This window comes from Pan paniscus, chromosome 17 (assembly GCF_029289425.2).
Source record: "Pan paniscus chromosome 17, NHGRI_mPanPan1-v2.0_pri, whole genome shotgun sequence".
Taxonomy (NCBI): Eukaryota; Metazoa; Chordata; class Mammalia; order Primates; family Hominidae; genus Pan; species Pan paniscus.
Window position 1 is genome coordinate 41,529,103 of NC_073266.2, and position 25,696 is coordinate 41,554,798.

General features: G+C 42.9%; 1 protein-coding gene across 2 annotated transcripts in view; it reads left to right on the forward strand.

The window, feature by feature from the left end:
• TTC39C (tetratricopeptide repeat domain 39C) overlaps positions 1-25,696 on the forward strand; it is a 121,525-nt gene that overhangs the window by 82,392 nt on the left and 13,437 nt on the right. Inside the window, exons 1-3 of one of the 2 annotated variants that reach the window (XM_008955747.5) lie at positions 16,795-16,856; positions 17,805-17,899; positions 21,343-21,450. In XM_008955747.5, the coding sequence (XP_008953995.1) occupies positions 16,795-16,856; positions 17,805-17,899; positions 21,343-21,450 (265 nt within the window). Of the gene's footprint in view, positions 1-16,794; positions 16,857-17,804; positions 17,900-21,342; positions 21,451-25,696 lie in introns of those variants that run through there. The other variant, XM_008955746.4, reaches the window with a different exon arrangement.

Sequence of the window (25,696 nt, forward strand, 5' to 3'; positions counted from 1 at the left end):
AAATACAGCAGTCATGAAAAATTTGAAGTATTGGGAGAATTACCAAAATGTGACACAGAGACACGAAGTGAGCTCATACTGTTGGAAAAATGATGCCAATGGACTTACTCATGGCAGGGTTGCCACACACCTTCAATTTGTTAAAGAAAAAAAGTGGTATCTGTGAAGTGCAATAAAATGAGGTATGCCTGTATTTCTTATATATTTGTCCAAATTCTAAATGTATAATATAAATATTAGTGAAGTTAATTATATTTTCTATTACTTTCATTGTGAGAATTAACATTGCCTTTAATCGTAGGAACTTGGAACATTCAGACATATACACATTGTTGTTATAATGATAGACTCATTTTTCCAGAAATGAAATTTATCTTCCATCCCAAACTAAGATTTGTAGACTATTCTGTTTTTAAATTGTAAACGGTTGTTTAAAAACTATCTTACTGTATTTTCATACCTCTTTGCATGTATGAGATGTACATATGGTTTTATTCTGATCCCTTCTGTAAATCAGGGATGTGCTTTTGTTTCGAGGGTATTTTCTCTTCCTGTCATTGAATCAAATTCTTAAAATAGATAAAATCTTTCTTTTTACTTTTTATATTTTATCTGTATACTTTTTGTTTTTAAGTGAATATTATATAGCTTTGATAATTGTGATAAGGGGACTTCAAAAAGTTCATTGACAAATGGAATTAAAAGATAAAATTATAAAACATAAACTTTATCAACATAAGCTCTACCAAGTTCCAGACTCTTTTGTAAGCGATGATACCAGCCATTTAGTCCATCCTTAAAGAACTGTGGGTCCTGGGAATTTAACCATGTCAGTGCAGTCTTTTTTACATAATTAACTGAAGAAAAATTGGTGCCCTTTAAAATTAGGAAACAAGAAGTCAGAGGGAGCCAAATCAGGACTATAAGGTGAATGCCTAATGATTCCCAAGGAAATTCTCACAAAATTGGCCTTTTTTAATCAGTGGAATGGACAGGAGCATTGTCACAGTGGAGGACTCTCTGGTGAAGCTTTCCTGGGTGTTTTGCTGCTAAACCTTTGGCTAACTTTCTTAAAACAATCTCATAAGTAGCAGATATTATCATTCTTTGTCCCCATGCCCAGAAAATCAACAAGCAAAATGCCTTGAGCATCCCAAAAAAACTATTGCCATCACCTTTGCTCTTGCTGTCTTTGCTGTGACTAGGCCACTCCCACCTCTTTGTAGCCATTGCTTAGATTGTGCTTTGTCTTCAGGATTGTAGTGGTAAATCCACGTTTCATCTCCAGTTACAATTCCTTGAAGAAACACTTCAGTATCTTGATCCCACTTTTTTACAATTTCCATTGAAAGCTGTGCCCATGTCTGCAGCTGATCTGGGTGCAGTGGTTTTGGCACCCATCAAGTGAAACTTTGCTCATCTTTTTTGGTCAGAATGGTGTAAGCTGAACCAATTGAGATGTCTGTGGTGTTGGCTATTATTTATAGTCCTCTTCAATTAGGGCATGAACAAGATTAATATTTTCTTTGCAAATCTGTGTAGATGGTCTGCCACCATGGGCTTCATCTTCAACATCGTCTTGGCCCTTCGTAAACTTATACATTTGCAAACTGCTGATTTCTTTGGGGAATTATTCCTATAAACTTTTTGTAAAGTGTCAGTGATTTCACCATTCTTTCACCCAAGCTTCACCATAGGTTTTATGTTTGTTCTTGCTTCCATTTAAATGCAGAATTTATGTTGCTCTGATAGGGGCTCTTTTCAAGTTGATGTCTTATGCTTCTTAGTGCCTCAAACTAGATCCTGCTCAGACATGTTATAACAAGTTAGTTTGGGCTTATTTTGGTGTAAAAAAATTTGAAATTCATGCATAGTTTTATTATAATGCACATTTTCTATGACCATTTTGAAGACCCTGCCTATGTCTTAAATAAAACAAGAATATCATGATTGCCTTTAAAATATATATTATATTATTTTTTATCCACTTGTTCTCACTGATATATACATAACTATCAGTTTCTCAGATTCTCTGTTAATGGGAAATTTAAATGGATACTATGTTTATAATATTTCTTATCAGTCACTGAGGATATGTCTTCATTTAGTCATGTCACCTTTTATTTCTCCCATTTTGACTATAAAATTTTTGCATATGTCTGTCCTGTCGTATATAGCAAGCAGGGGTCCAGATGAGATAAGTACTTTGTGAAAGTGTACATAGTTATTTTAGGATTAAGGAAGACCTAGAATTCAGGCTTTCTTTCTTTCCTTTCTTTTCCTTCCCTCCCTCCCTCCCTCCCTCCTTCCTTCCTTCCTCCCTCCCTCCCTCCTTCCTTCCTTCCTTCCTCCTTTCCTTTCTTTCCTTTCTCCTTTCCTTTCCTTTCTTTTCTCCTCTCCCTTCCCTCTCCTCTCCTCTCCTCTCCTCTCCCCTCCCCTCCCCTGCCCTCCCCTCCCCTCTCCTCTCCCTCTCTTGCTTTCTTTTCCTCTCTCCCTCCCTTTCTTTCTTCTTTTCTCTTCTCTTCTGTTTGTCTCTTTTTCATCTCTTTTTAGATGAAGTCTCGCTCTATCACCCAGGCTGGAGTGCAGTGGTGTGTTCTTGGTTCATTACAACCTCTGCCTCCCGGTTCAAGCAATTCTCCTGCCTCAGCCTCCTGAGTAGCTGGGAGTACAGGTGCCCAACACCACACCTGGCTAATTTTTGTATTCTTAGTAGAGACGGGGTTTTGCCATGTTGGCCAGGCTGGTATCGAACTCCTGACCTCAAGTGATCCTCCTGCCTTGGCCTCCCAAAGTGCTGGGATTACAGGCATGAGTCACTGCGCCCAGCCCAGGCTTTCTTTTTTTAATCGAGTGTTTTTTCTAGTATATCCCACTGCTTTTATTTGCTAATAAGTTAGAGAAATGTGTGTGTGTGTGTGTATATGTGTGTGTGTGTGTATATATATCTATACACATATATACATATAACATATATACATATATATAACATATATACATATATATGTAAAACGTGTGTGTGTGTGTGTGTGTGTATATATGTGTGTGTCTTAGTTTGGGCTGCTATAAAAGAATACTATAGATTGGGTGACTAAAACAACACACTTTTATTTCTCACAGTTCTGGAGGCATGAGATCAAGGTGCCAGAAGATTGGGTGTCTAGTGAGGACCATGTCCTGGTTCATAGATGATGGCTTCTCACTGTGTCCTCAGATGGTGGAAAGGGGGCTAGAGAACACTCAGGGGTCTCTTTTATCAGGGCACAAATTGCATTCATGAGGGCTCTACCCTCATGATCTGATTACCTCACAAAACTCCCACCTCCTAATACAGTTCCAGTGAGGGTTAGGATTTCATGTATCAATTTTGTGAGGCAGGAGCATTCCATAACAATGTTATATATAATATATAACTGATATATGTAACTTAGCAATTAATATATATATAGATGTATTTAAATGTGAATATAAATATTTCTGGGACTTGTGTTTACTAGGCTTTAGGAATAGACCTGATTTGTTTTTAATGATTTGGCTAAAAGCGTATCTTTTTTATATGCTTTCTTATATCTCCATATTTTGGAGAAACAGATCACTTAAAGTAATTAAACTGCCATTAAACATTGGAAGGAGTTCTTATGTAACTTACTGCTGTGAAATTCCCTTTTGAAATCAGTTTTTTAATAACTTCCCTTATTTCTTCTGTAATGTTAATATATATTTACTTATATCCATTTTAGTTTTATATTATAGTTTTCCATTTCTAGTTATTACTTTCCAAACATATAACTTAATACTAGTTTCAGATCTGTAAAAATGTGGTATTATTTTATTAGACTAATTTGTGTTTTCTTAATTTTATGATTAAGCTTTTGGATTATCATATTGGTTTTGAGAGAGAGAGATTGATTTTTTTAATCAACTCATTTTAAAATTTCCATTGTTTCTTGTTTTACAGTTTTTCTTTTTTTTTTTTTTTTTTTTTTTTTTTTTTGAGACGGAGTCTCGTTCTGTCGCCCAGGCTGGAGTGCTGTGGCGCGATCTCCGCTCACTGCAAGCTCCGCCTCCTGGGTTCACGCCATTCTCCTGCCTCAGCCTCCCGAGTAGCTGGGACTACAGGCGCCCGCCACTGCGCCCGGCTAATTTTTTGTATTTTTAGTAGAGACGGGGTTTCACCGTGGTCTCGATCTCCTGACTTCGTGATCCGCCTGCCTCGGCCTCCCAAAGTGCTGGGATTACAGGCGTGAGCCACCGCGCCCGGCCTACAGTTTTTCTTAATAGTTTATCATAACACATTTGTTGTATTAGAATAGTTCGATATTTGTGTTCTGGGATTAGGGATTTGATCACATTCAGGGTGTTTAGGGAGCCTGAAGGTTTTATTAAATGTTCATTGTGATGTGTCTTAATTATCTGATTATGATTATGATTCATCTTACATCCTTTAATAAACTGTGTGGAAGGCCTACTCTGAGTCTGTGGCCCTTGTCCTCTGCCTGGCAGAAGCTCAGGGTTTAGGGCTCACCCCTGGAGGCCACTGTTGGGATGAATCCTGGCCCCTCCACTCTGGCCGAGTGACCTTGGCCCTTCACCTCTTTAAGCCTTGCTTCCCTCCTCAGTGAGATGGGGACCCCCGTGGTATCTTGGCCCAGTTTAGCTGTTAGGATTCAGTGAGGCAACCCAGGAGGCGTGTGCAGCACAAGGCTTGGAGTGAGTGCCCCGTCGTTGGCTGTAATGACAGTGGCACTGCAGTGTGACTCTTCTTAGGGTTGTGGCCAGAGTGGAGGGCATTTATTGACATAGGGCTTCCGAGCTTCAGTTTTTAGTGTGTGGCATTGTAGAGAGAACATTGGACTAGAAGTCTGTGGAACTGGTTTCTAGCTTTGGCTCTGCCATAAACAGTAAAAATTATTTCCTAATGGTTGCTTTCACGTCAGGCAGTTTGAAAGAGGTGGGAGACCTCAAGCCAGTGGACCTTCTCTGGTGTTCTTTTTATTCACCAGGAATGTTAGAGGGTTGGAATAAGTCAGGGTTTTCTGAAGCACCAGCCCAGTCTCACTGATTTGATGGCCTGTTAGTACATGTCCCATGAAAAGAGGTTCTGTGTTGGGTTAATTGGGATATCCTGGGACTTCTCCCAGGCTTGAGTTTTGCACTGTGATTCTCCAAGGGGAAGATAAGAATATGCAGGTATGCTATGTTTAACCAGCTTATTTGACCAGGAAAATTCCTATTTATACTGTAGCCTGTGAGACTGGAAGCGTTCGGTAGAACATACTTTGGGAAGCAGTAGGCTAGATAATTTGTGAGCTCTCTTCCAACTTTCAAATGTTATGGTTCTGTGAATATACTAAAAACCACTTAATTTTATACTTGAAAAGGATGAATTTTCTGGTTTGTGAACTATATCTCAATAAATCTGGTAATAAAATCTTCAAAACTAACTACCTGGGATTGTTTCTGCTTTTTACAACTTGGCTTTAATTTTTCATTTAAAAAAAAAAAAAAAACTGTCTGGGCACTGTGGCTCACGCCTGTAATCCCAGCACTTTGGGAGGCCAAGGTGGGCGTATCACCAGGTCAAGAGATCGAGACCATCCTGGCCAACATGGGGAAACCCCGTCTGTACTAAAACTCAGAAAGCTGAGGCAGGAGAATCGCTTGAACCCAGGAGGTGGAGGTCGCAGTGAGTCGATATTGTGCCACTGCACTCCAGCCTGGCGACAGAGCAAGACTCCATCTCAAAAAAAAAAAAAAACATCCACATAGCAGCTTGCTCATTGAACACCTTTTACAGAGTGTCATTCAGGTCTAGCAAACATTCAGTGTCACTTTGCTGATTATAACTTTGGTTTGTTTCTCTTATGCCAGTCTTGACACGTATTAGGTCTTCTCGGCTTTCTAGGTTTATCTGTTTGTCTTGAAATGCTGTCTTCATTGGAGTTGTATGGCTGTATTTGTAGACTAGTGTATTCTGTATTTCTATGATTTTTGTTTTTCTGAGTTAATTCTTTGCATTATCTTCTTCGCTGTTATTTTTAATTCTTTGATAACATCTTTAACATAAGCACATTTCTTTTAAACTTACTGCTATGTTTCACATACATTTTCCCCATCATTTTAAAAGGCATTTTGGTGTAGTGGAGAGAGCACTAGGCTCATCTCAAAATGGGGTCTTCAACTTACTGGCCCAGCCCAGCTTTCTGAGCCTGTACCCTCATCTGTAAAAAAGAAGGCAGTACCTCCCATTAGGAGAAGATGTCAGCCTTCAATAATGCAGCCTGGGAAGGGTAAAGCACTAAGCACGGGGTTAGTTTATCAAGTGCTCCTTTCGTACCTAGACAGAATCGTGTCTGAATTGTAAATCCCACTACGAAGCACTTTCCGTCACAAATGTCAGAATCCTGCCATGACTGTTGAGAGACCAAGGAAATTTTGTAATTGGTGCATTATTCATTTCCTCTACCATTAGTGGTGGATTCAGTTGCATAACTCACTTTTCAAGGTGATTGCTATTCATTCATGTGGAGATGCTGAAAACATAACTACTCTATCCATTATTTGTACATAATCAAGTATTTATTGGCTATGATGTGAAAGGCCTTCTGGGGATGAAAATTCCCTGCCCACAAGAAACATGGAATTCGGTTATGAAGAAAGCAGTGTGCATACACAAAAAAGCAAGAAAAGGAAAGCGCAGAGTGAATAGGTGGTTGCTGTGGGTGGAGACGACTGGAGAGGTGGGGACCGTCTTTAGGATGAGGAGGCTGTGGAGCGGGGAGGTCCACGGTGCTGGCTCTGGAGTCAGACTGAGCAGGTTCCCGTTTTGGGCTCCACCTGAAAGGCTATGTAGCCTTCAGTGAGGCCTGGAGATTGTACACCTGGCCCACGAGGAAGGTTTGCCATCTTGCCAGGCACAGGGTTAAGAGCACCCCACATGTTGGCCCCTCTGATGATGATGATGAGACCAGGATAAGCTTATTAAAGCAGCTTTGCTTAAACGCTCTTCACCTAGGCCAGTGTGCTGGCTCACGCCTGTACACTCCCACTTTGGGAGGCCAAGGTGGGAGGACTGCTTGAACCCAGGAGTTTGAGACCAGCCTGGGCAACGTGGCGAAACCCTGTCTCTACAAAAAATACAAAAATTAGCCAGGTGTGGTGTGCACATAGTCCCACCTATTTGGGAGGCTGAGGTGGGAGGATCCCTGGAGCCTAGGAGGCGGAGGTTGCAGTGAGCCGTGATCACGCCACTGCATTCCAACCTGGGCAACAGAGTGAGACCGTGTCTGGAAAAAAAAGAAAAAAGGGCTCTTTACTTAGCCTGTCCTTGCTCCACGTCAGAATGTTAATTTCCAACTGCCTCATTCTGTCTAAATAAGTCATATTCATTTGAGAATGTGGCAAAGTACAAAAGTATGTCAAGGTACAGATAAACGTCTTGCATTCCAGAAATATATACTATTTACATTTGCTCAATACCTGAGTATTATTGACTATAATTATCAGTTGGAGATCTGTATCTTCTAAATAGTCATTCACAGTAGGCACTGGAGGTGTTCTTATGTCAGAAATTTATACAGATCCTGAAAGGACAAATGGAGATGTGCAGAACATCCTTGTGGTTTGAAAATCTGTGTGTAATTCACTAATCTGCAATTGGTCTGCATAGCCAGCAGTAACAAACAGCACACATGTGGTCTGGTTCTTGGGAACTCACTGAACTCCCCTACCTTGTCTCTTATAGGGCATATATTTCAAGGTCAGCGTCAGCTTTTATCTGCTGTATGTATCTCTTTCACATGTGATGTTGTTCACATTGGAGAGTCACTTTCTTATACTATATGGAGTTTTATTAATGAATTAGGAATTTCAGAGGCCACTTCTTTATGCCCTTCCCACCCACCCCTCCTCCTGCCCCAGTCCCAGCCAACACTGTTTTTCTCCTGGATGGTCACATCATCCTGACTCCCTGCTTTTGCTCTTCTTGCCCTGCAGTCTGCTCTAACATATCTGTCAAAGTAACTTCGTTAGTAAAATTTAGGTTACATTATGTCATGTCTCTGTACAAAACCCTTAAATAACTCCTCTTCCCATTCAGTGCGAAATCCCACATTCTCTCTCTGTTTTTTTTTTTGTTTGAGACGGAGTCTTGTTCTGTCACCCAGGCTGGAGTGCAGTGGTGCCATCTCGGCTCATTGCAACCTCCACCTTCTGGGTTCAAGCAATTCTCCTACCTCAACCTCTCGAGTAGCTGGGATTACAGGCACTTGCCACCACGCCCGGCTAATTTTTGTATTTTTAGTAGAGACTGGGTTTCACCATGTTGGCCGGGCTGGTCTTGAGCTCCTGACCTCAAGTGATCCACCCACCTTGGCCTCCCAAAGTGCTGGGTTTATAGGCATGAGCTACCGCACCTAGCCCCAAATCCCAAATTCTTATAATGGTCATCAGGGCTTGCATGAACTGACCCCCTGTTGCCTCTGCAGTCTCCTTGCCCACCAGCTATGGCCATCCCCACTCCACCCCTGCCCCACTGGCCTCCTTCCTTCCTTAAATGCACAGGGCACAGGGCTGCCTCGGGGCCTTTGTGCTTTCTGGGCCCTGCCTAGGACATTTTTACCTTTGATATCTGCTTTCACCAGTTCCTCACTTCCTTGAGTTTGTTGAGAGTCACCTCCCAGGGAGACCACCCACCTCATCCCTGCCCAGAGACTTCTCTCAGGACACTCTGCGTGAAGGGGTTTCCTTATTTGTTTATTGTCTGCCCCTCCCCATTAGAATGAGAACTTAAGCTCCACAAGGACAGAGACTTCGTTTGGGCCACTGCTTTATCTCAAATGCCTAGACCAGTGCCCAGCGCTTAGGGAGCAGGGTGTTTATGTGTGTGTGTGTGTGTGTGTGTAGTGTGTGTGTGTGACTGTGCATGTGTGTGTGTGTGATGAATGAATACAAAGTACAGTCTCTTGTTCTTTTCCTCTCAGTTGTGCTGTGATGATGGTTATGTTTTTGTAGCTCCTGGACTTTTGTCAGAATGGGAGCAGCCATATTTATGGCATGTGGAAACAGTTCCCTAATTATGCAAAATTTATGAATTCCACATCCCCAGTAGTATTAAAAGCTCCATCTCCCCCATCAAGGACTTTCTAAACATAACTCTAAAACCAAAACATATTAAGAAAAAGATTGATAAAATTGATCAAAAGATTGATAGAATTTACATAAAAATAAACTTCTGTATTGTAAAAATATCATCAGCAAAGTTCAAAAAAAGAAAAAAAAACCCTGGCACCCAGGGTTTTTTATGCAGATGCCATTGGTGCCCTAGCTGCCTCCAAGTGCACCACCTACACGTTCTTCCAGAGGTCTCAGAACAACCATTCTCACACCAAATTAAAATGGGCTGGAATCACAGAGTTTAGTGAATTGATGTAAATCGCTCAGTGGAAAGAGAAAGAATCAGCACTCTCAGGGGAGGCTGCAGGCGGAGTTTAGCACTCTCAGGGGAGGCTGCAGGCGGGGTTTAGCACTCTCAGGGGAGGCTGCAGGCGGGGTTTAGCACTCTCAGGGGAGGCTGCAGGCAGGGTTTAGCACTCTCAGGGAGGCTGCAGGCGGGGTGGGTGGGAGGACTGTGCGACCTGGGTGCTGGGGTGTGTGATGTGCAGTGTCCTCCCTTCCTCTGCACATCCCTCTTCCTCACTGACGTGGTTAGGAGGACTGGCGTTGTGTTTGAGAGAGGGGGCCTGCAGGTGGAGGGTATCCTGGGCTGGGGCACATAATTTATCAGAGACCCATGGGGATGAGGGGATGAGTACACCTGGCCATAGTGCAGCAGACTGATGGACAGCCATGGGTTGTTTTGTTTTGTTTTGTTTTGTTTTGAGACGGAGTCTGGCTCTGTCACCCAGTGCAGTGGCTCTATCTTGGCTCACTGCAACCTCCACCTCCTGGGTTCAAGCAAGTCTCCTGCCTCAGCCTCCTAAGAAGCTGTCATTACAGTTGCATGCCACCATGCCTGGCTAATTTTTGTATTTTTAGTAGAGACGGGGTTTCACCATGTTGGCCAGGCTGGGCTCGAACTCCTGACCTCAAGTGATCAGCCTGCCTCGGCGTCCCAAAGTGCTGGGATTACAGGTGTGAGCCATCGTGCCCGACAGGCAGAGGATACCTGGCAATATAGTCTGGGCCAAATCCCCAAAAGAACTTGGCCTTGTTTCCGTTTCTATTCTTTTCGCAACTCTAACGTGGAACCTTTTGCTGGGTTTTATTGGTGTTTTACTGGGCAGAGGATACCTGGTGCCTGAATGGGTGTCACCAGTGGATGGTCAAATTAAGACCTCATGAATATTAAGTTCTCATGTATATTTAGTATTCTAAATATTTAGTGTTGTTTGTATGTTTAATCTCATGTCTAGTTAGCTCCCAAATACCTCATGAATATTAGATATCTCTTAGGCCTTTCATCCTTCTCTAACACACACACACACACACACACACACACACACACACGCACATGCACACTCTGCTTTCTGAGTGCTTCTTTTATTCTAAATACAGCTCATGAATTTTGCCTATTCTAACTGATATGTTTTGGCTGTGTCCCCACCCAAATTTCCTCTTGAATTGTGGTTCCCATAGTCCCCATGTGTCATGGGAGGGGCCAGGTGGAGATAATTGAATCACGGGGGCAGTTTCCCTCATCCTGTTCTCGTGATAGTGAGTGAGTTCTCACGAGATCTGATGGTTTTATAAGGGGCTTCTCCCCTCCTTTGCTCTGCACTTCTCTTGCCTGCCACCGTGTTAAGATGTTCCTTTGTTCCTCCTTCGCCTTCTGCCATGATTGCAAGGCCTCCCCAGCCATGTGGAACTGTCAGTCCATTAAACTTCTCTTTTTCGATAAACTATCCAGTCTCAGATATTTATTTATAAGCAGTATGAAAATAGACTAATACACTAACAAACTTTTGTTTTTGAAACAGGGTCTCCCTCTGCCACCCAGGCGGGAGTGCAGTGGTACAATCATAGCTCATTGCAGCCTCGACCTCCCGGCTCAAGCGATCCTCCCACCACAGCCTCCCAAGTAGGTGGGGCTACAGGCATGTGCCACCAAGCCCACCTAATTTTTTGTGTTTTTGTAGAGATGGGGTTTCACCATGTTGCTCAGACTCTAACAGGCTTTTTACTTACTAGTTGCTTAAAACATCTTAAAATAGAATGTGCTTATGTTTTACAAACTGCGAACTTATTTATCTAACAGATTTGAACATTCTCAAAGGCAAACGCACATCAAAGCTATAGAATTGGGGAACAAGGGACTATTGTGTTCTGTGATTTGTCCCTGCAGCAGTCGCCTCTTGTCCGATGTTTAACCCAACAGATTGAAGTGACACCAACATTATTTTCACGCCAGCAGACAGGGCTCTGAACTGAAACCTTTGTGCATGTGAGCTTTTTGTCACTTAATGTTAAATATGATTTGGAGGTGGCACAAAAGGAAACTGCTCACTTGGGAAGCAGAATCTTATGTTACAGATTTGGGGAGGGCTGGAACTTGACATCCCTTTGGCAATACAGTCTAGGCCAAATCCCCAAAAGAACTCGGCCTTGTTTCCATTTCTACTCTTTTCGCAACTCTAGACATGGAAACTTTTGCTGGGTAGCTGAGTTCAGCAAGTCCTCTCAGTTAGGTATTGCTGGTGAGCATTTTTCAATAGAACAATAAGGAATATTAGTAGACCCCAGGCTTCATGTGTTGACTGTGACAATCATTCAGACTTTTTTCTATCTTCATATTTATATGTTGAGATCTTTATATAGGGCTTTAAAAGTACATTAGTATGGAAATATCAAGAATAGCTTGAATTTTTTAATTGTGTGGAAAATGTCACCTGTAGTTGCTCCATCCCTTTATAGTACATGGTTTATTTCTTTTTGTCCCTTCTCTTGCCACAGAACACACATGTGTTTGTTTGGATATTAGGCAAGAGTACATTCTTGTGTATTTATGATAGAATCTTAAACAGATCTTAATTATGCCTGTTAGATAAAATCTGGAATTTCTCCTGGTGAGTCTGAAACAATTGGTAGGAAACTTAATTGCCATTTACTGTGAGTATATGTTCAGAATGTTGGAAAACAATATTGTGGATTATTTCCCACCACTATTAACAGGTGACACTTATTTTTAAAGACAAGGTACCTTTCCTAAGAGTATTATACTTAAATGAAATTTATTTCAACGTCCCAGCTGGGTGCTGTGGCTCATGCCTGTAATCCCAGTGCTTTGGGAGGCCAACACAGGAGGACTGCCTGAGGCCAGGAGTTTGAGAACAGCCTGAGAAACATAGCAAGACTCCTGTCTCTACAAAAAAAAAAAAAAAAAAAAAAAAAAAAAAGTTAAAAAATTAGCCAGATTGGTGGTGTGCATCTATAGTCCCAACTACTCAGGAGGCTGAGGTGGGAGGATTGCTTGAGCCCAGAAGTTCAAGGCATTCCAGCCTGGGTGACAGAGCAAGACCCTGTTTCAAATAATAATAATAACAATAATTAAACTTAAACATTAAAAAAAATCAACATCCCCTGAGAATATAAACAAAGCAAATTATTTCCTAGGTTCAAATTTGTGTTGATTATAAAGTTGGCCTAGAATTGGGTAGTATTGTCTAAAGTCTAATATTCTTTGTTACACTGTGTGGCCATTAAGAAAAAAATTTAAATTATGGCGATTTAAACATTTAATTATTCAGTTGAAACGCATGGCTTTAAAAAGTGAACTAGTTATTTATATAGTTCAGAGCACAGGAAATATGAAAATATTTGCAGCTGGTTCTGCAAGTCTGGCATTATCCTGATAACCAAAGAGTAAAGCACTAAATGAAAAATGATTGATCATGCATTCCCAATATAGAAATTCTAAATAAGCTGAATGCAGTGGCTCATGTCTGTAATCCCAGCACTTTGGGAGGCTGAGGGAGGCGGATCACTTGAGGTCGGGAGTTCGAGACCAGCCTGGCCAACATGGTGAAACCCTGTCTCTAGTAAAAATCCAAAAAATTAGCAGGGTCTGGTGGTGCACACCTGTAATCCCAGCTAATCGGGAGGCTGAGGCATGAAAATCACTTGAACCCGGGAGGCAGAGATTGCAGTGAGCCGAGCCGAGATCAGGCCACTGCACTCAAGCCTGCACAACAGAGTAAGACTCTGTCTCAAAAAAAAAAAAAAAGAAATTTTAAATAAATATTAGCAAATTAAATCCAACGTTATAATTTTTAAATGCTATATTATGACCTAGTAGGACTTATTCCAAAAAGGCAGCCACGGTTCAGCCTCAGGTAATATGTTCCTATTATTCCCTGCATTAAGGAAATAATTGATAAAACCATACAGTCCTGTCAATGGTATTTAATAAAATGTACTACTCAATCCAGATTAAAAAAAAACTGTTAGTAAGCTATAAATGGGAAGGAAATTTCTTATTTAGTAAAAAATGGCATCTACTTGCAGCAAGCCCTATTTAATGGTGAAACCATATTTAATGGTGGCCTCATTAAAGACAGCAATGCAGTGTGCTGTTATAATTAAGTATTTTAACTGGTGCTCCTAGCCAATTAACAAACAAATTTATTGTAAAAGAAGAGACAGTACTGTCACTTGCAAATTATTTTAATGCCTCCATGGAAAATCCAAGGAAATTAAATATATGTATATGAGAGAGAACTCCTAAGAGGATGATACTGTGACATACACAAAATCAACTTGCCAAAATCCAGAGTTTTCCCACATACCAGCAACACTCAGAGAATAAAATGGAGCAACCTCTTACAGTTGCTAGAAGAACTAAAAAATACCTAGGAATATACCTACAAGAGGGCAGGCTGGAATAACTGGAAAAATATGCTCCATCTTTCGTAACAATGCCATGGCTGCAGATTATGCTGGTGTGAATTTGTCAATAAACATGCCCTACTTAATTTGGCAAAGGTTTGCGCTTTGTGTTCTTCATGGCTTTTGCTGGAAGCAGATAAAGCTAGCCAATATTGTTTCTCATTTTACTAGTGAGGAAACTGAGGCTTGGTTTTTGTGACACAGTGTGTCCAGGTATAATTAATGAGACAAAAGCCTAGATGGCACTAAGTCAGTCCTGGCCTAGTGGCTTTTTTATTTTAATGCCTCCATGGTGGACCAGAGAAAGACTTTTTTTTTTTTTTTGAGATGGAGTCTCGCTCTGTCACCCAGGCTGGAGTGCAGTGGCGCGATCTTGGCTCACTGCAACCTCCACCTCTCGGGTTCAAGTGATTCTCCTGCCTCAGCCTCCTGAGTAGCTGGGACTACAGACATGTGCCACCACGCCCGGCTAATTTTTTGTATTTTTAGTAGAGATGGGGTTTCACCGTGTTAGCCAGGCTGGTGTCGATCTCCTGACCTCATGAGCCACTGCGCCCGGCCTCTGTGAGAGTTTTTATGATGACAAATTAAGATATCCATCATGGGCTGGGCACAGTGGCTCACACCTGTAATCCCAGCACTTTGTGAGGCTGAGGTGGGTGGCTCACGAGGTCAGGAGTTCCAGACCAGCCTGGTCAATATGGTGAAACCTCATCTGTACTAAAAATATAAAAATTAGCCAGGCGCAGTGGCACATGCCTGTAGTCCCAGCTACTTAGGAGGCTGAGGCAGGAGAATCGCTTGAACCCAGGAGGCAGAGGTTGCATTGAGCCGAGATCACGCCACTGACTCCAGCCTGGGTGACAGAGCGAGACTCTGTCTAAAAAAAAAAAAAAAGATCATTTTTTCTTTTAAATTTTTTTGGTGAGACTGGGCATGGTGGCTTATGCTTATAATCCCGGGACTTTGGGAAGCCAAGGTGGGAGGATCACCTGAGCCCAGGAGTTTGGGACCAGCATGGGCAGTGTAGTGAGACCCCCGTCTACAAAATATTAATTAAAAAAAAAACTTAGCCAGACACAGCAGTGCATGCCCATAATCCCAGCTACTTAGGAGGTTGAGATGGGAGTATCCCTTGAGCCTGGGAGATTGAGGCAGCAGTGAGCTATGAATGCGCCATTGCACTCCAGCCTGGGAGACAGAGCAAGACCCTATCTTTAAAAATATATATATTTTTTTTTTGGTGAAAAATATGGGAAAATCTGTTTCAACTGTGTTAATGGCTGTTCATCATAATTCCTCACTCAATGATCAGGATAGAACTAGAATGAATTCTGTAGTTCTACTTGCTCTCGGCATAATGCCATTGAGCTCCATAACCTGGTCTCAGTGCTTTCAAGCCCTCTGGAGGCCGTGGGGAGAAACCTTCCTTGCCTCTTCCAGCCTCTGGTGGCTGCTGGCCTTCCTTGACTTGTGGCAGCATCACTCCAGGCTCTGCCTCCATGGTTGACAGTGTCCTCTTCTCTCCTATGTGTGTCACTTTGAAGGATACATGTGATTGTATTTAGGGCCAACCTGGCTAATCCAGGATAATCTCTCTCATCTCAGGATCCTTGACTTAATCACATCTGCATACACACTCCCCGAAGAAAGCACTTTTTAGAGGCAGTTGGGCAGAATTTTGACTACTAGTCAGTTGTTACCTTGTTGACCTTGACCAAGCTCCTTAACTTCTCTGAACTTTACTTTCTTCATCCGCAAATGGAATTAATACATACCTACCTCAGAGAGTTTGAAAGGGTTAAGAGAAATGATTTGATTGAAATACTACCTGGATTTCTTTTTCCTTTACTTAGATTCAAAGCTTTGTTTGGACTCATCTTTTTATCTCCAGAGCCTGTCCCTGGCACATAGCGGTTGCCCAGTAAATGTTTCCTGATTAATTTTCTGTCCTCTGAAGGACAGTGTGCTATTGCACTGTCATGTACCGTGGTGGACACGTGGGGGAACAGCTTGGTGGTGATGGCCCATCTAGAAACATTCTGTATGTGAGAACTATGTCATTAATTTAGCAAAGTGAGAGAGATGTGTGCAAAGCTGAACCCCTAATGCTGTGATTTCTGTATAAATATGCTAAATGGAGTGCATATCTGATTCAAGAAAAGAACTGTTGATCCCAAAAGGGAAAAATTAGACATAGGGTGTGACATGAGTGTCTAGATACCTCCACATGCACTCATGCACACATTCCTGTGCCATAAAGGATTGATTTTTTTTTTTAACCTTGGTGTTTTGTATTTGAGCTGTGTGCTAACAGTCAGTGTCAATGTCTGCCTTCTGAGCTGTGGGCGATTCCCATTGCTGTGAGGTTTCCTCCAACTGGACGTTAAGTTACTGAGAACAGGAATCAGGGATGCGGTGGTGCGTGTCTTCTGTGGCTACCTGGTCAGCATTCATAAACGGTGATAATGGATTGAATGCTGCAGTTTCAACCTTCCTGACAACAGAGGAAAGTGCTACTTTGGGGCATGAACAGTTATTGATCCAGCTGGGCCTTGGTTAATGAGTCATTTGGCTTACAGTGTTCCCGAGTCACAGGCTGTCCTGAAGATCACCTGCTGACTCATTGGTGCCCTTGTTTCCCCGAGGCCTCCTGCAGTGACGTGCCGAGGAAAGGAGCCCAGGTCTGCGGGTGGGGGGCCCGTCCTCTGAGAAGCCTGCAGCTTCTCCTCCAGGACCCTTCCACCCCACCTGGCTGGCTTTGGGGAGAATGGGCAGTTGGGAGCATTGGAGGGGGAGGAAGCATAGAGAAAGTAGCAGGAGACACACCTGGAAGCCCAGGGGAGGGAAGTCCACCTCCCTGCAAGTGTAGGGCAGTGAGAGGAGCCCTGGCACCAGCAGAGCAAGAAAGAAATGCATGCACTGTTCAGAATAAGCTGTCAGGTCGTCTGGGTGTTTAAGATTTATTTATTAATGATATGTGACATTTAGCATTTCTCAATGCCTAAGATTAAACTAATGCTTTGAATCCTGATAATGCTTTTGAGCTGCTCCTCTTGGGTACTTGTGGCATCGTGTTGGCAGACCCTGAGTGAGATCTTTAGCAGAGGGAAAACGAAATGTATTTAACTGGGAGTAAGTAGAGCAGACATTTGAGAGTTTGCTGGGTCCCAGACAGTGTTATGTGAATGAAAATGTTGGAAATGTAATCTGGATCCTCAGGGAATTTCTGAAGTGTTGGGAAAGGAGATTTGATGAGCAGAAGCAATTGGAGAACAGCATTCTAGGGTATAGAAGCAAACTATCAACTGTATGGTGAAGAGCTCACTGAGAACTGGGATAATGGACTGGCTTCGTGCATTCACTCAGTAGCGATTGAGAGACTTCTGGGCCAGGGCTGGGTGCACACAGGGGGATGAAATATAGTCCCTTCCCTTTCCACACCTATGTGGTAACAAGGAGCTAGATTAGCAAACAATTAAAATCCAACACGTCCTACTGTACAAGTATGAGAGAATGCTGAAGGAGAAGGCGGGTGCGAGCTGAGCCTTTACCACCTGAGTGAAGGAGAAGGTGGGTGTGAGCTGAGCCCTTACCACCTGAGCAAAGGAGAGAATGCTGGAGGAGAAGGCAGGTGCAAGCTGAGCCCTTACCACCTGAGCAAGGAGAGAATGCTGGAGGAGAAGGCGGGTGCGAGCTGAGCCCTTACCACCTGAGCAAGGAGAGGTTCTCTGTGCTTAGGTTAATTTCACAGCTGTTTGGGGGCAAATTGGAGTATTTTCCTAGCAATCTTTAAACCACTGTCTTCTATACTGCTTAACCTGTTTAAAATAACTATGAAGGAAAAAGATGCTTTTGAATTATGATGATTGTAATGTTATCGACAGATCTTAGCTGGTAATTCTGTTTTCCTTTTCTCCTTAGTGTCAAATCAACAGTGCCTTGACGTCTTTCCACACTGCTTTGGAACTTGCAGTAGACCAGAGAGAAATTCAGCATGTCTGTCTGTATGAAATTGGTAAATATGAAATGTCTGTCCAGCCTCTTGTTAAGAAGTAGTATTAATGCAGTATTTTAGCTTTCATGCCATTCAGTGTGTGTCTGCAAAATGCTTGGTGCCTTCTGTAGTAAGAAAAACTTCAGTTATTCCCGTAGCACATGCAATGATACTTCTCTCTGATTCTCAGTACGTTTTTATAACATTTTTTCTTTACAGCATTTTGATTTTTTAGGATAATAGGTGATGTTAATGAATTGATTAAATGACCAGAAATACCTTATTGGACTGCATTAGAATTCAAAGCTCTTTGTTCCTCCTTCCCACCAATGTTTACTTGAGAAGAAAAATAGTTGGACTGAAGTCCCAGTGTTTTTCACCAACTAGCTCTGAGACCTTGGACAAGTTGCCCAAACCTTCCTAGCCACATAGTTGCCATTGGAGTTAAGGTGCCTCCCCTTGTAGCAGCTGTGAGGTTTAGATGACATGACGTGTGAAACCTCATGCAGGGGGCCTGGCACGGAAGGCCCTCCATACATGTTAGCTGCCACCTTCTGCTTCTCCCTTACTGGAGAGACAGTCACCAACAAACCTGGAAGGATTTATCTGCCTGAGATTTTCCCCATTCTCCTCCAGAATTGTTGCTATGGGTCTTTGCTGACCGCACTAAAACTCTGATCCTATTACATTAGTAATTGCAAAATCTTTCTGCGTAACAGTTTCTCCATTGTGCTGGGAAGAGTAAACACAACTTTGAACTTGAAACAAAAAAAAATTTTAAATAAGGGACTCAGACTTTTCAGAGTTTCAGTGTAGCTAATGCTACAAGGTCACACCATGTAGCACATAAAAAGGAATGACAGAGGCAAAGAGAAAGGAGAAATGATGAGATAGTGATGAGACTCCAAAGGGAAATTGAGACTTAAAAAGCTTTCTGCAGAGGGACAGGGAAGTGGAGACAGAATGCTCAGGGAAGCAGTTGACACCTGTCAGTTTGGGGGGTCAGGCCCTGTGCTGCCTGCCACTTGCTTTGCCTGCTGTGGACACAATTGTCTTCCTGAATCCTTTTAAGGAAAACTGAAAACCAAAAGATTGCAAACTGCCCAATAAACAATATTACGTTTTAAATGCCTGTTGTGGTTTAAAAAGAGGAAATGATGTATAATCCAGTGGAAAATGTGTTTTTGTGTCTTCTACACTCTGCTGGAGCTCTGCTTAGTAGCCACAATATAGAATGAAATGTGCTTCAAAGAACTTGAATGAAAAACTCTAGCTTTGATGGCCTTTTGTTGGTGCATCATTTCAAGTCCTATGACAGGATAGGATGTTAGAGCAGAAGGAAGCTTAGAAATCACCCAACCCAGGCCTTAGGAAGGTTAACTCAGGAGTTGGTAGTAACTGGGGCTTCCGATTCAGGCTTGGAAGCTTGAGTTGGTACTTTTTCCTGAGTTATTCCTGACTTATTCCTGAGTTATTCCTGACTTATTTCTGAGTTATTCCTTATTTATTCCTGAATTATTCCTGACTTATTCCTGAGTCAGTGCTTCCTTCCATCTCTGTTTTGTATTTAATTCAAATCTTTCTCCGCTATCTATGCTAGGATAAAAATAATCAGCCCAGGCCGGGCACGGTGGCCCACGCCTGTAATCCTAGTCCTTTGGGAGGCTGAGAGGGGCAGATCGCCTAAAGCCAGGACTTCGAGACCAGCCAGGTCAGCATGGTGAAACCCCGTCTTTACCAAAAATACAAAAATTAGCCAGGCGTGGTAGTGGGCGCCTATAATCTCAGCTACTCAGCAGGCTGAGGCGGGAGAGTGGCTTGAACTCAGGAGGCAGAGGTTGCAGTGACCTGAGATCCCACCACTGCACTCCAGCCTGGGTGACAGAGCGAGAGTCTGTTTCCAAAAAAAGCCCAAATTTTTACTCTAAACGATGTCAATATCACATCCCATAGAATTTGACAGTGAGTTTTCTGAAGTGTATATCTCACCCACTCTTCCTCCCACGGTTTAAATGGCAAGTCTCAGTTTATACAATTACTTAGTGATGCACCTGATAACAGAATATTTTTTATGGAGGCAGTATCATGTAAAGGAAAGTGTGTTGGATTTTGATCCACAGTTATTCCTTCTTAGCTGTATGGCTTCAGCAGGTACGTACCTCTTGATACCTTAGTTTTTTTGTTTTTTTTAAGACAGGGTCTCACTGTGTCATCCAGGCTGGAGTGCAGTGGCGCAGTCTCAGCTCACTGCAGCCCAGACCTCCCCGGCTCAGGTGATCCTCCCACCCCAGTCTCCCAAGTAGCTGGAATTACAGGTGTGCACCACCACACCTGGCTAATTTTTTATAGAGATGGGGTTTCACCGTGTTGCCTAAGCTGGTCTGGATCTCTTGGGCTCAAGTGATCTTCCCACCTCAGCCTCCCAGCGTGCTAGGATTACAGGCTTAGGATTAGTCCTTGCTAATACAGGGACACTATTAGCCACCTTTGCAAGGTTGTCATAAGGATTAGAGAGCGTTACATGAAGTGCTTACCACAGCATTGGCACACATTAGGGGCTCAGGTGATGGGGGCTACTGTGATGAAAAGTGGGAATAAAATCCTTTACATTTTAGTTGCTGCAGTTCCTTACTAGAATGCCCATTTAACTGTTTCGATCCAGGAAGGTGGGGTTCTTTCACTACCAATGTGCTGAGGGAAGGTAGGGAAATGCCTAATTTCTCATTGGCTTGCTGTCTAGATCTTATAAAGTTTTGAGAATGAGTGGGCCGAGCACGGTGGCTCACACCTGTAACCCCAGCACTTTGGGAGGCTGAGGTGGGCAGATCACTTGAGGTCAGGAGTTCAAGACCAGCCTAGCCAACATGGCGAAACCCCATCTCTACTAAAAATACAAAAATCAGCCGGGCATGGTGGTGGGTGCCTGTAATCCCAGCTACTTGGGAGGCTGAGGCAGGAGAATTGCTTGAACCCAGGGGGCAGAGGTTGCAGTGAGCCGAGATCGCGCCATTGCACTCCAACCTGGGCGACAGAGCAAGACTCCTTCTCAAAAAAAAAAAAAAAAATGAATGAGTGGTAGTCACTGAGTACATAATCGAGTGGTGTTGCTTCCACTGTTTCTTACTGCACCTGTGTGTACTCTTGGAGAAGTACTGCTGTGCTTGGGTTAGCCTCACGACTGTTAGGACGTAAATTGGAGTGTCTTTCTAGAAATCTTTATGCCATTCTCTTCTGTGCTGTTTTATTGGTTGTCTGACTCAAACCTAAGTGCCTTGTCAAATTCAAACTTTACATTGGAAGTATTTAAGGGAAAAAATAATTTCTTAGGTTTTCAGGTTAAAGTTTTTTACGCATTTCATAGAACATGCACAGAGAATGATCGCCATATCAGAGACTCGTGGCTTAAATATGGGTCATAGAGCTGAGTACTTTAGGGTCATGTGCTAAAAATATTTCTTTCATAGGTTGGTGCAGCATGATAGAGCTCAATTTCAAGGATGCATTTGGTTCCTTTGAGAGGCTAAAAAATGAGTCCAGGTGGTCCCAGTGCTATTATGCCTACTTGACTGCAGGTGAGTCGCCCATGGTCCCTCAGCGTGCCTCTCTCTGTCGTGAATTAGCTCGCCTGACGTGGGCAGATGGGAGAATGATGGCAAGAGGAAGCAAAAGTTGTACCCCTCCACAGCCTTCCCCAGCATGTTAATGTTTTGTGCAACCAAGTAAATAGTGCTAGAATACTGTGTTCACTGACCCAGGTGAACACCCAGAAATTCAGTAGTGCCCAGGGTGCCCCTTCACCACACGCTTCCCCTCTGGGCCTGGCTTGGTCCTGTTTTGTGTCTTGGAAATGCATATTGTGAGGTCTTCCCAGTTACTGTACATTTTGCCCTAAATTGCCTTAACCTGTCTCTATCCCTTTACTTAATATGCTATGTTTTTTATTGGGATTCTGAAGGATTTTTAAGAATTGAACAGTCTTTTTTCAGTGTGTTAATTTTATTTTTTTTGAGTCTGGGTCTTGCTCTTTTTCCCAGGTTGAAGTGCAGTGGCCTGATCACAGCTCACTATAGCCTCAACCTCCCAGGCTCAAGCGATCCTCCTGCCTCAGCCTCCAGAGTAGCTGGGACTACAGGCATGTCCTACCACGCCCAGCCAATTTTTTAAAAAAAATTTGTAGCAACAAGGTCTTGCTATGGTGCCCAGGCTAATCTCTAACTCCTGGCCTCAAGTGATCCTCCTGCCTCAGCCTCCCAAAGCACTGGGATTATAGGCATGAGCCTCAGAGCCTGATCTGTGCTAGTATTTTTGTTTGGTTCGTGCCCTGGTTACAAAGTTGCATAGGTCTGAGTCATCTGCTCCAACCTTGTTTTACCTCATAACCCTATTATATTTACAGTATAATATTTTAGATGCAAGGTATTTACATTGCATATCGTTATTAACACCTGTATTCTGTTTTGAATAAGTGTTTTTTTGCCCATGTATGAGGAGATAGAAATGTGCTGCCACCTCGTGGCCAAAGTAGTTGTCTGCATCCTTCAATACCTAAAAGGCCACGTGATTCAGAGTTGTAGAGGTGTGGAATTGAAGAAAGCCAAGCGGTTGTACACTTTCTGCCTCTAAGCAACTTCATGTAAGCCTTTTCTGGTTTATGTAATGAACTCTCCTCTTGCAGCCACATGAGTGGTTCTTTTACTTAAAATTCAAGACTAATCCAAACATTATTTTCAATACCTTCTTATTCTTAACGTTCAGATTTAATGACCATCTTCCACTTTCATTCTGCCCTCTTAACTGATCTATATAAAATAAGATAGAATTGATTAACATTGACCAATAAGGATATTCTGGATATCTTAAATTCCCTATAAAATTGCATCGGTCCATTAGCAAATGGACCCCAAAAGTCAGTGCAAAGCCCTCTTTTGTCCATATTCCGCATTGCAATCCCTGTTGACAGGCGTGTTCTCATGGCTCTGTCCCTTATGTTTGAATAAGCTTATTTTTCATATACTGGATAATATGCTGTGTCTCACACTTAAAGGATTGTTGTATAGAATTTGAAGACATCTCAGATGAAAGTAGCAGCTATTTGTTGAGTGACTCAGTGTGTTTAATACGTTGAAGAGTGGATGAATCCAGATTGAATAGCCCAGAAAAGAGAGGCCTGCACACAACTCCGCAGCCGTTAGGTGTAATTGGGCCGCACAGTCGATGGTGGACAGCTATTTATTTTTTCATCTTTGTTGAGTTTCAAATACATAAATGTACAGTGTGGCTGTATAGAGGAACATTAATCCCCCCCCCAATATTTGGCAATCCCAGAACCATACCAATCATAGCAGAGGATAAGCATGAAAGATTCTGATCTCTGTTTCTGCATTGGGATTTTGTAGAGAGGATAAGATGTGGGTGAATAGCTCCACTACAAAGAGTACATGAGGCAAGGCCAAGGCAGGCAGATCACGAGGTCAAGAGATCAAGACCATCCTGGTCAACATGGTGAAACCCCATCTCTACTAAAAATACAAAAATAAGCCAGCCGTGGTGGTGCACACCTGTAGTCCCAGCTGCTTGGGAGGCTGAGGCAGGTGAATCACTTGAACCCGGGAGGCAGAGGTTGCAGTGAGCTGAGATCGCTCCACTGCACTCCAGCCTGGCAACAGAGTGAGACTCTGTCTCAAAAACAAAAGAGTACACGAGGCAGGGAAGGAGCACCGTTACACCGTCCTGCAGGAGCTGCCATTTGGGCTGGCCATGAGCTAGAGGGCATGGGCATTCAGGGACCCCAAACACTGCCACCAGGGCTTAGCTCTCTAGCATGTTAATGTTTTGTGTGACTATGTCAATAGTTTTGTACTTTTAAAAATTGTGATAAAATATGTAGCATCATTTACCATTTTAACTTTTTTAGGTGTATGTGTCAGTAACTCCAGATAACGCTCAGATTGTTTTGCAAACATCACCAGCATCCATCTCTGGAACTTCTTCATCATCCCAAACTCTACCCATTAAACAGGAACTCCCCATTCACTTTTTCCCCAAGACCCTGGTTACCACGCTTCTACGTCCTGTCTCTATGAATTTAAGTATTCTACCTACCTTGTGTATAAGTGAAATATATTTGTCCTTCTGTGTCTGGCTTATTTCATTTAGCATAATGTCTTCAAGGTTCATCCATGTTGTAACATGTGTCAGGATCTCCTTCCTTTTTTCAGGCTGAATAATATTCCATTGTATGTATATGGCACATTGTTCATCCATTCATTCATTGATGGACATTTGGGTTGTTTCCAATCTTTTAGCTATTGTGTGGAGTGCTTACCTGGAACATTGGTATACAGATATCTGTTCCAGTCCTTGCTTTCAGTACTTTTGGGTAGATACCTAGAAGTAGATTTGTGTGATCATATACCTCTACTATTCCTGCAACTTTTCTGTAAGTTTGAAATTATATCAAAATTATAAGTTACCAAAAAATATTAGAATATAACATATGGGATTGTGTATATTTAGTCTTATTGGAAGAGTCAGTCATCCTAAGCTCTGTTTAGGCCTCATATTTTAGGATAAACCAGAGACTCCCATGACTTTAAACATCTGCATCTTTTAAAGCAACTATCTGGCTGGGGGCGGTGGCTCACCCCTGTAATCCCAGTACTTTGGGAGGCTGAGGCGTGTGGATCACCTGAGGTCGGGAGTTCGAGACCAGCCCAACCAACAACCAACATGGAGAAACTCCATCTCTACTAAAAATAAAAAATTAGCCGGGTATGGTGGTGCATGCCTGTAATCCCAGCTACTCGGGAGACTGAGGCAGAAGAATTGCTTGAACCCAGGAGGCAGAAGTTGCAGTGAGCCAAGATCGCGCCATTGCACTCTGGCCTGGGCAACAAGAGCAAAACTCTGTCAAAAAAAAAAAATCTATCTATAATTTTACTGCAAGAGAAATAGGTGGTGTTCGTTCTTCAGGGTCTGAGGTATGGATGTTATAGACCTTTGGGGTGGTTCAGATACCGTTGCTGTTTATGACTGGCTTTAATTATGTGATTGTATAAGAATGTTCTCAATGATCTGAGGAAGACCTCAACCTAGGGACAGCAGAAATATATACTTTTTCATTGATTTACTGTGTGACCTTAGGCAATGCTCAGCTTTTCCAGACCTTTGCATCCTCTGATCTAAAAATAATGGGATTGGTTGCACAATACAGCCACTGAGCTTCATTCTGGTTTGGAAATGTTACAGCTGCAATTGATAAGGTCATTTTGGATTGGTGCACACTCCTCCATCTGGACCAGAGATGCCCCAGTGACTGGGAAAGGAGTTGTCCCTTCCTTTGAATATTCAGCCTCATCACTCTTAATCCCAGTAGGAGGAACCTGCCATCTTTCCCATTGTCTTTGCGTCCTCAGCTCTCTCCAAGCCTCAATTCTTGGACCCTTGGGCTCTGCCGATGGTAGCCTATCCTGGTACGTGCACGCCTGGGATAGGTGACTGCTTGACCATGCCCAAATGCGAGTACGGGACCAACCTACTTTTAGGGGTGCTCAGGTAACGAAGGGGGAACTAGCCAGGCACAGTGGCTCACACCTGTAATCCCAGCACTTTGGGAGGCTGAGGCAGGCATATCACGAGTACGAGAGGCCAATATGGTAAAACCCCATCTCTATTAAAAACACAAAAATTAGCTGGGCATGGTGGCTTGTGCCTGTAGTCCCAGCTACTCAGGAGGCTGAGGCAGGAGAATTGCTTGAACCCGGGAGGCGGAGGTTGCAGTGAGCCGAGATCACGCCACTGCACTCCTGCCTGGTGACA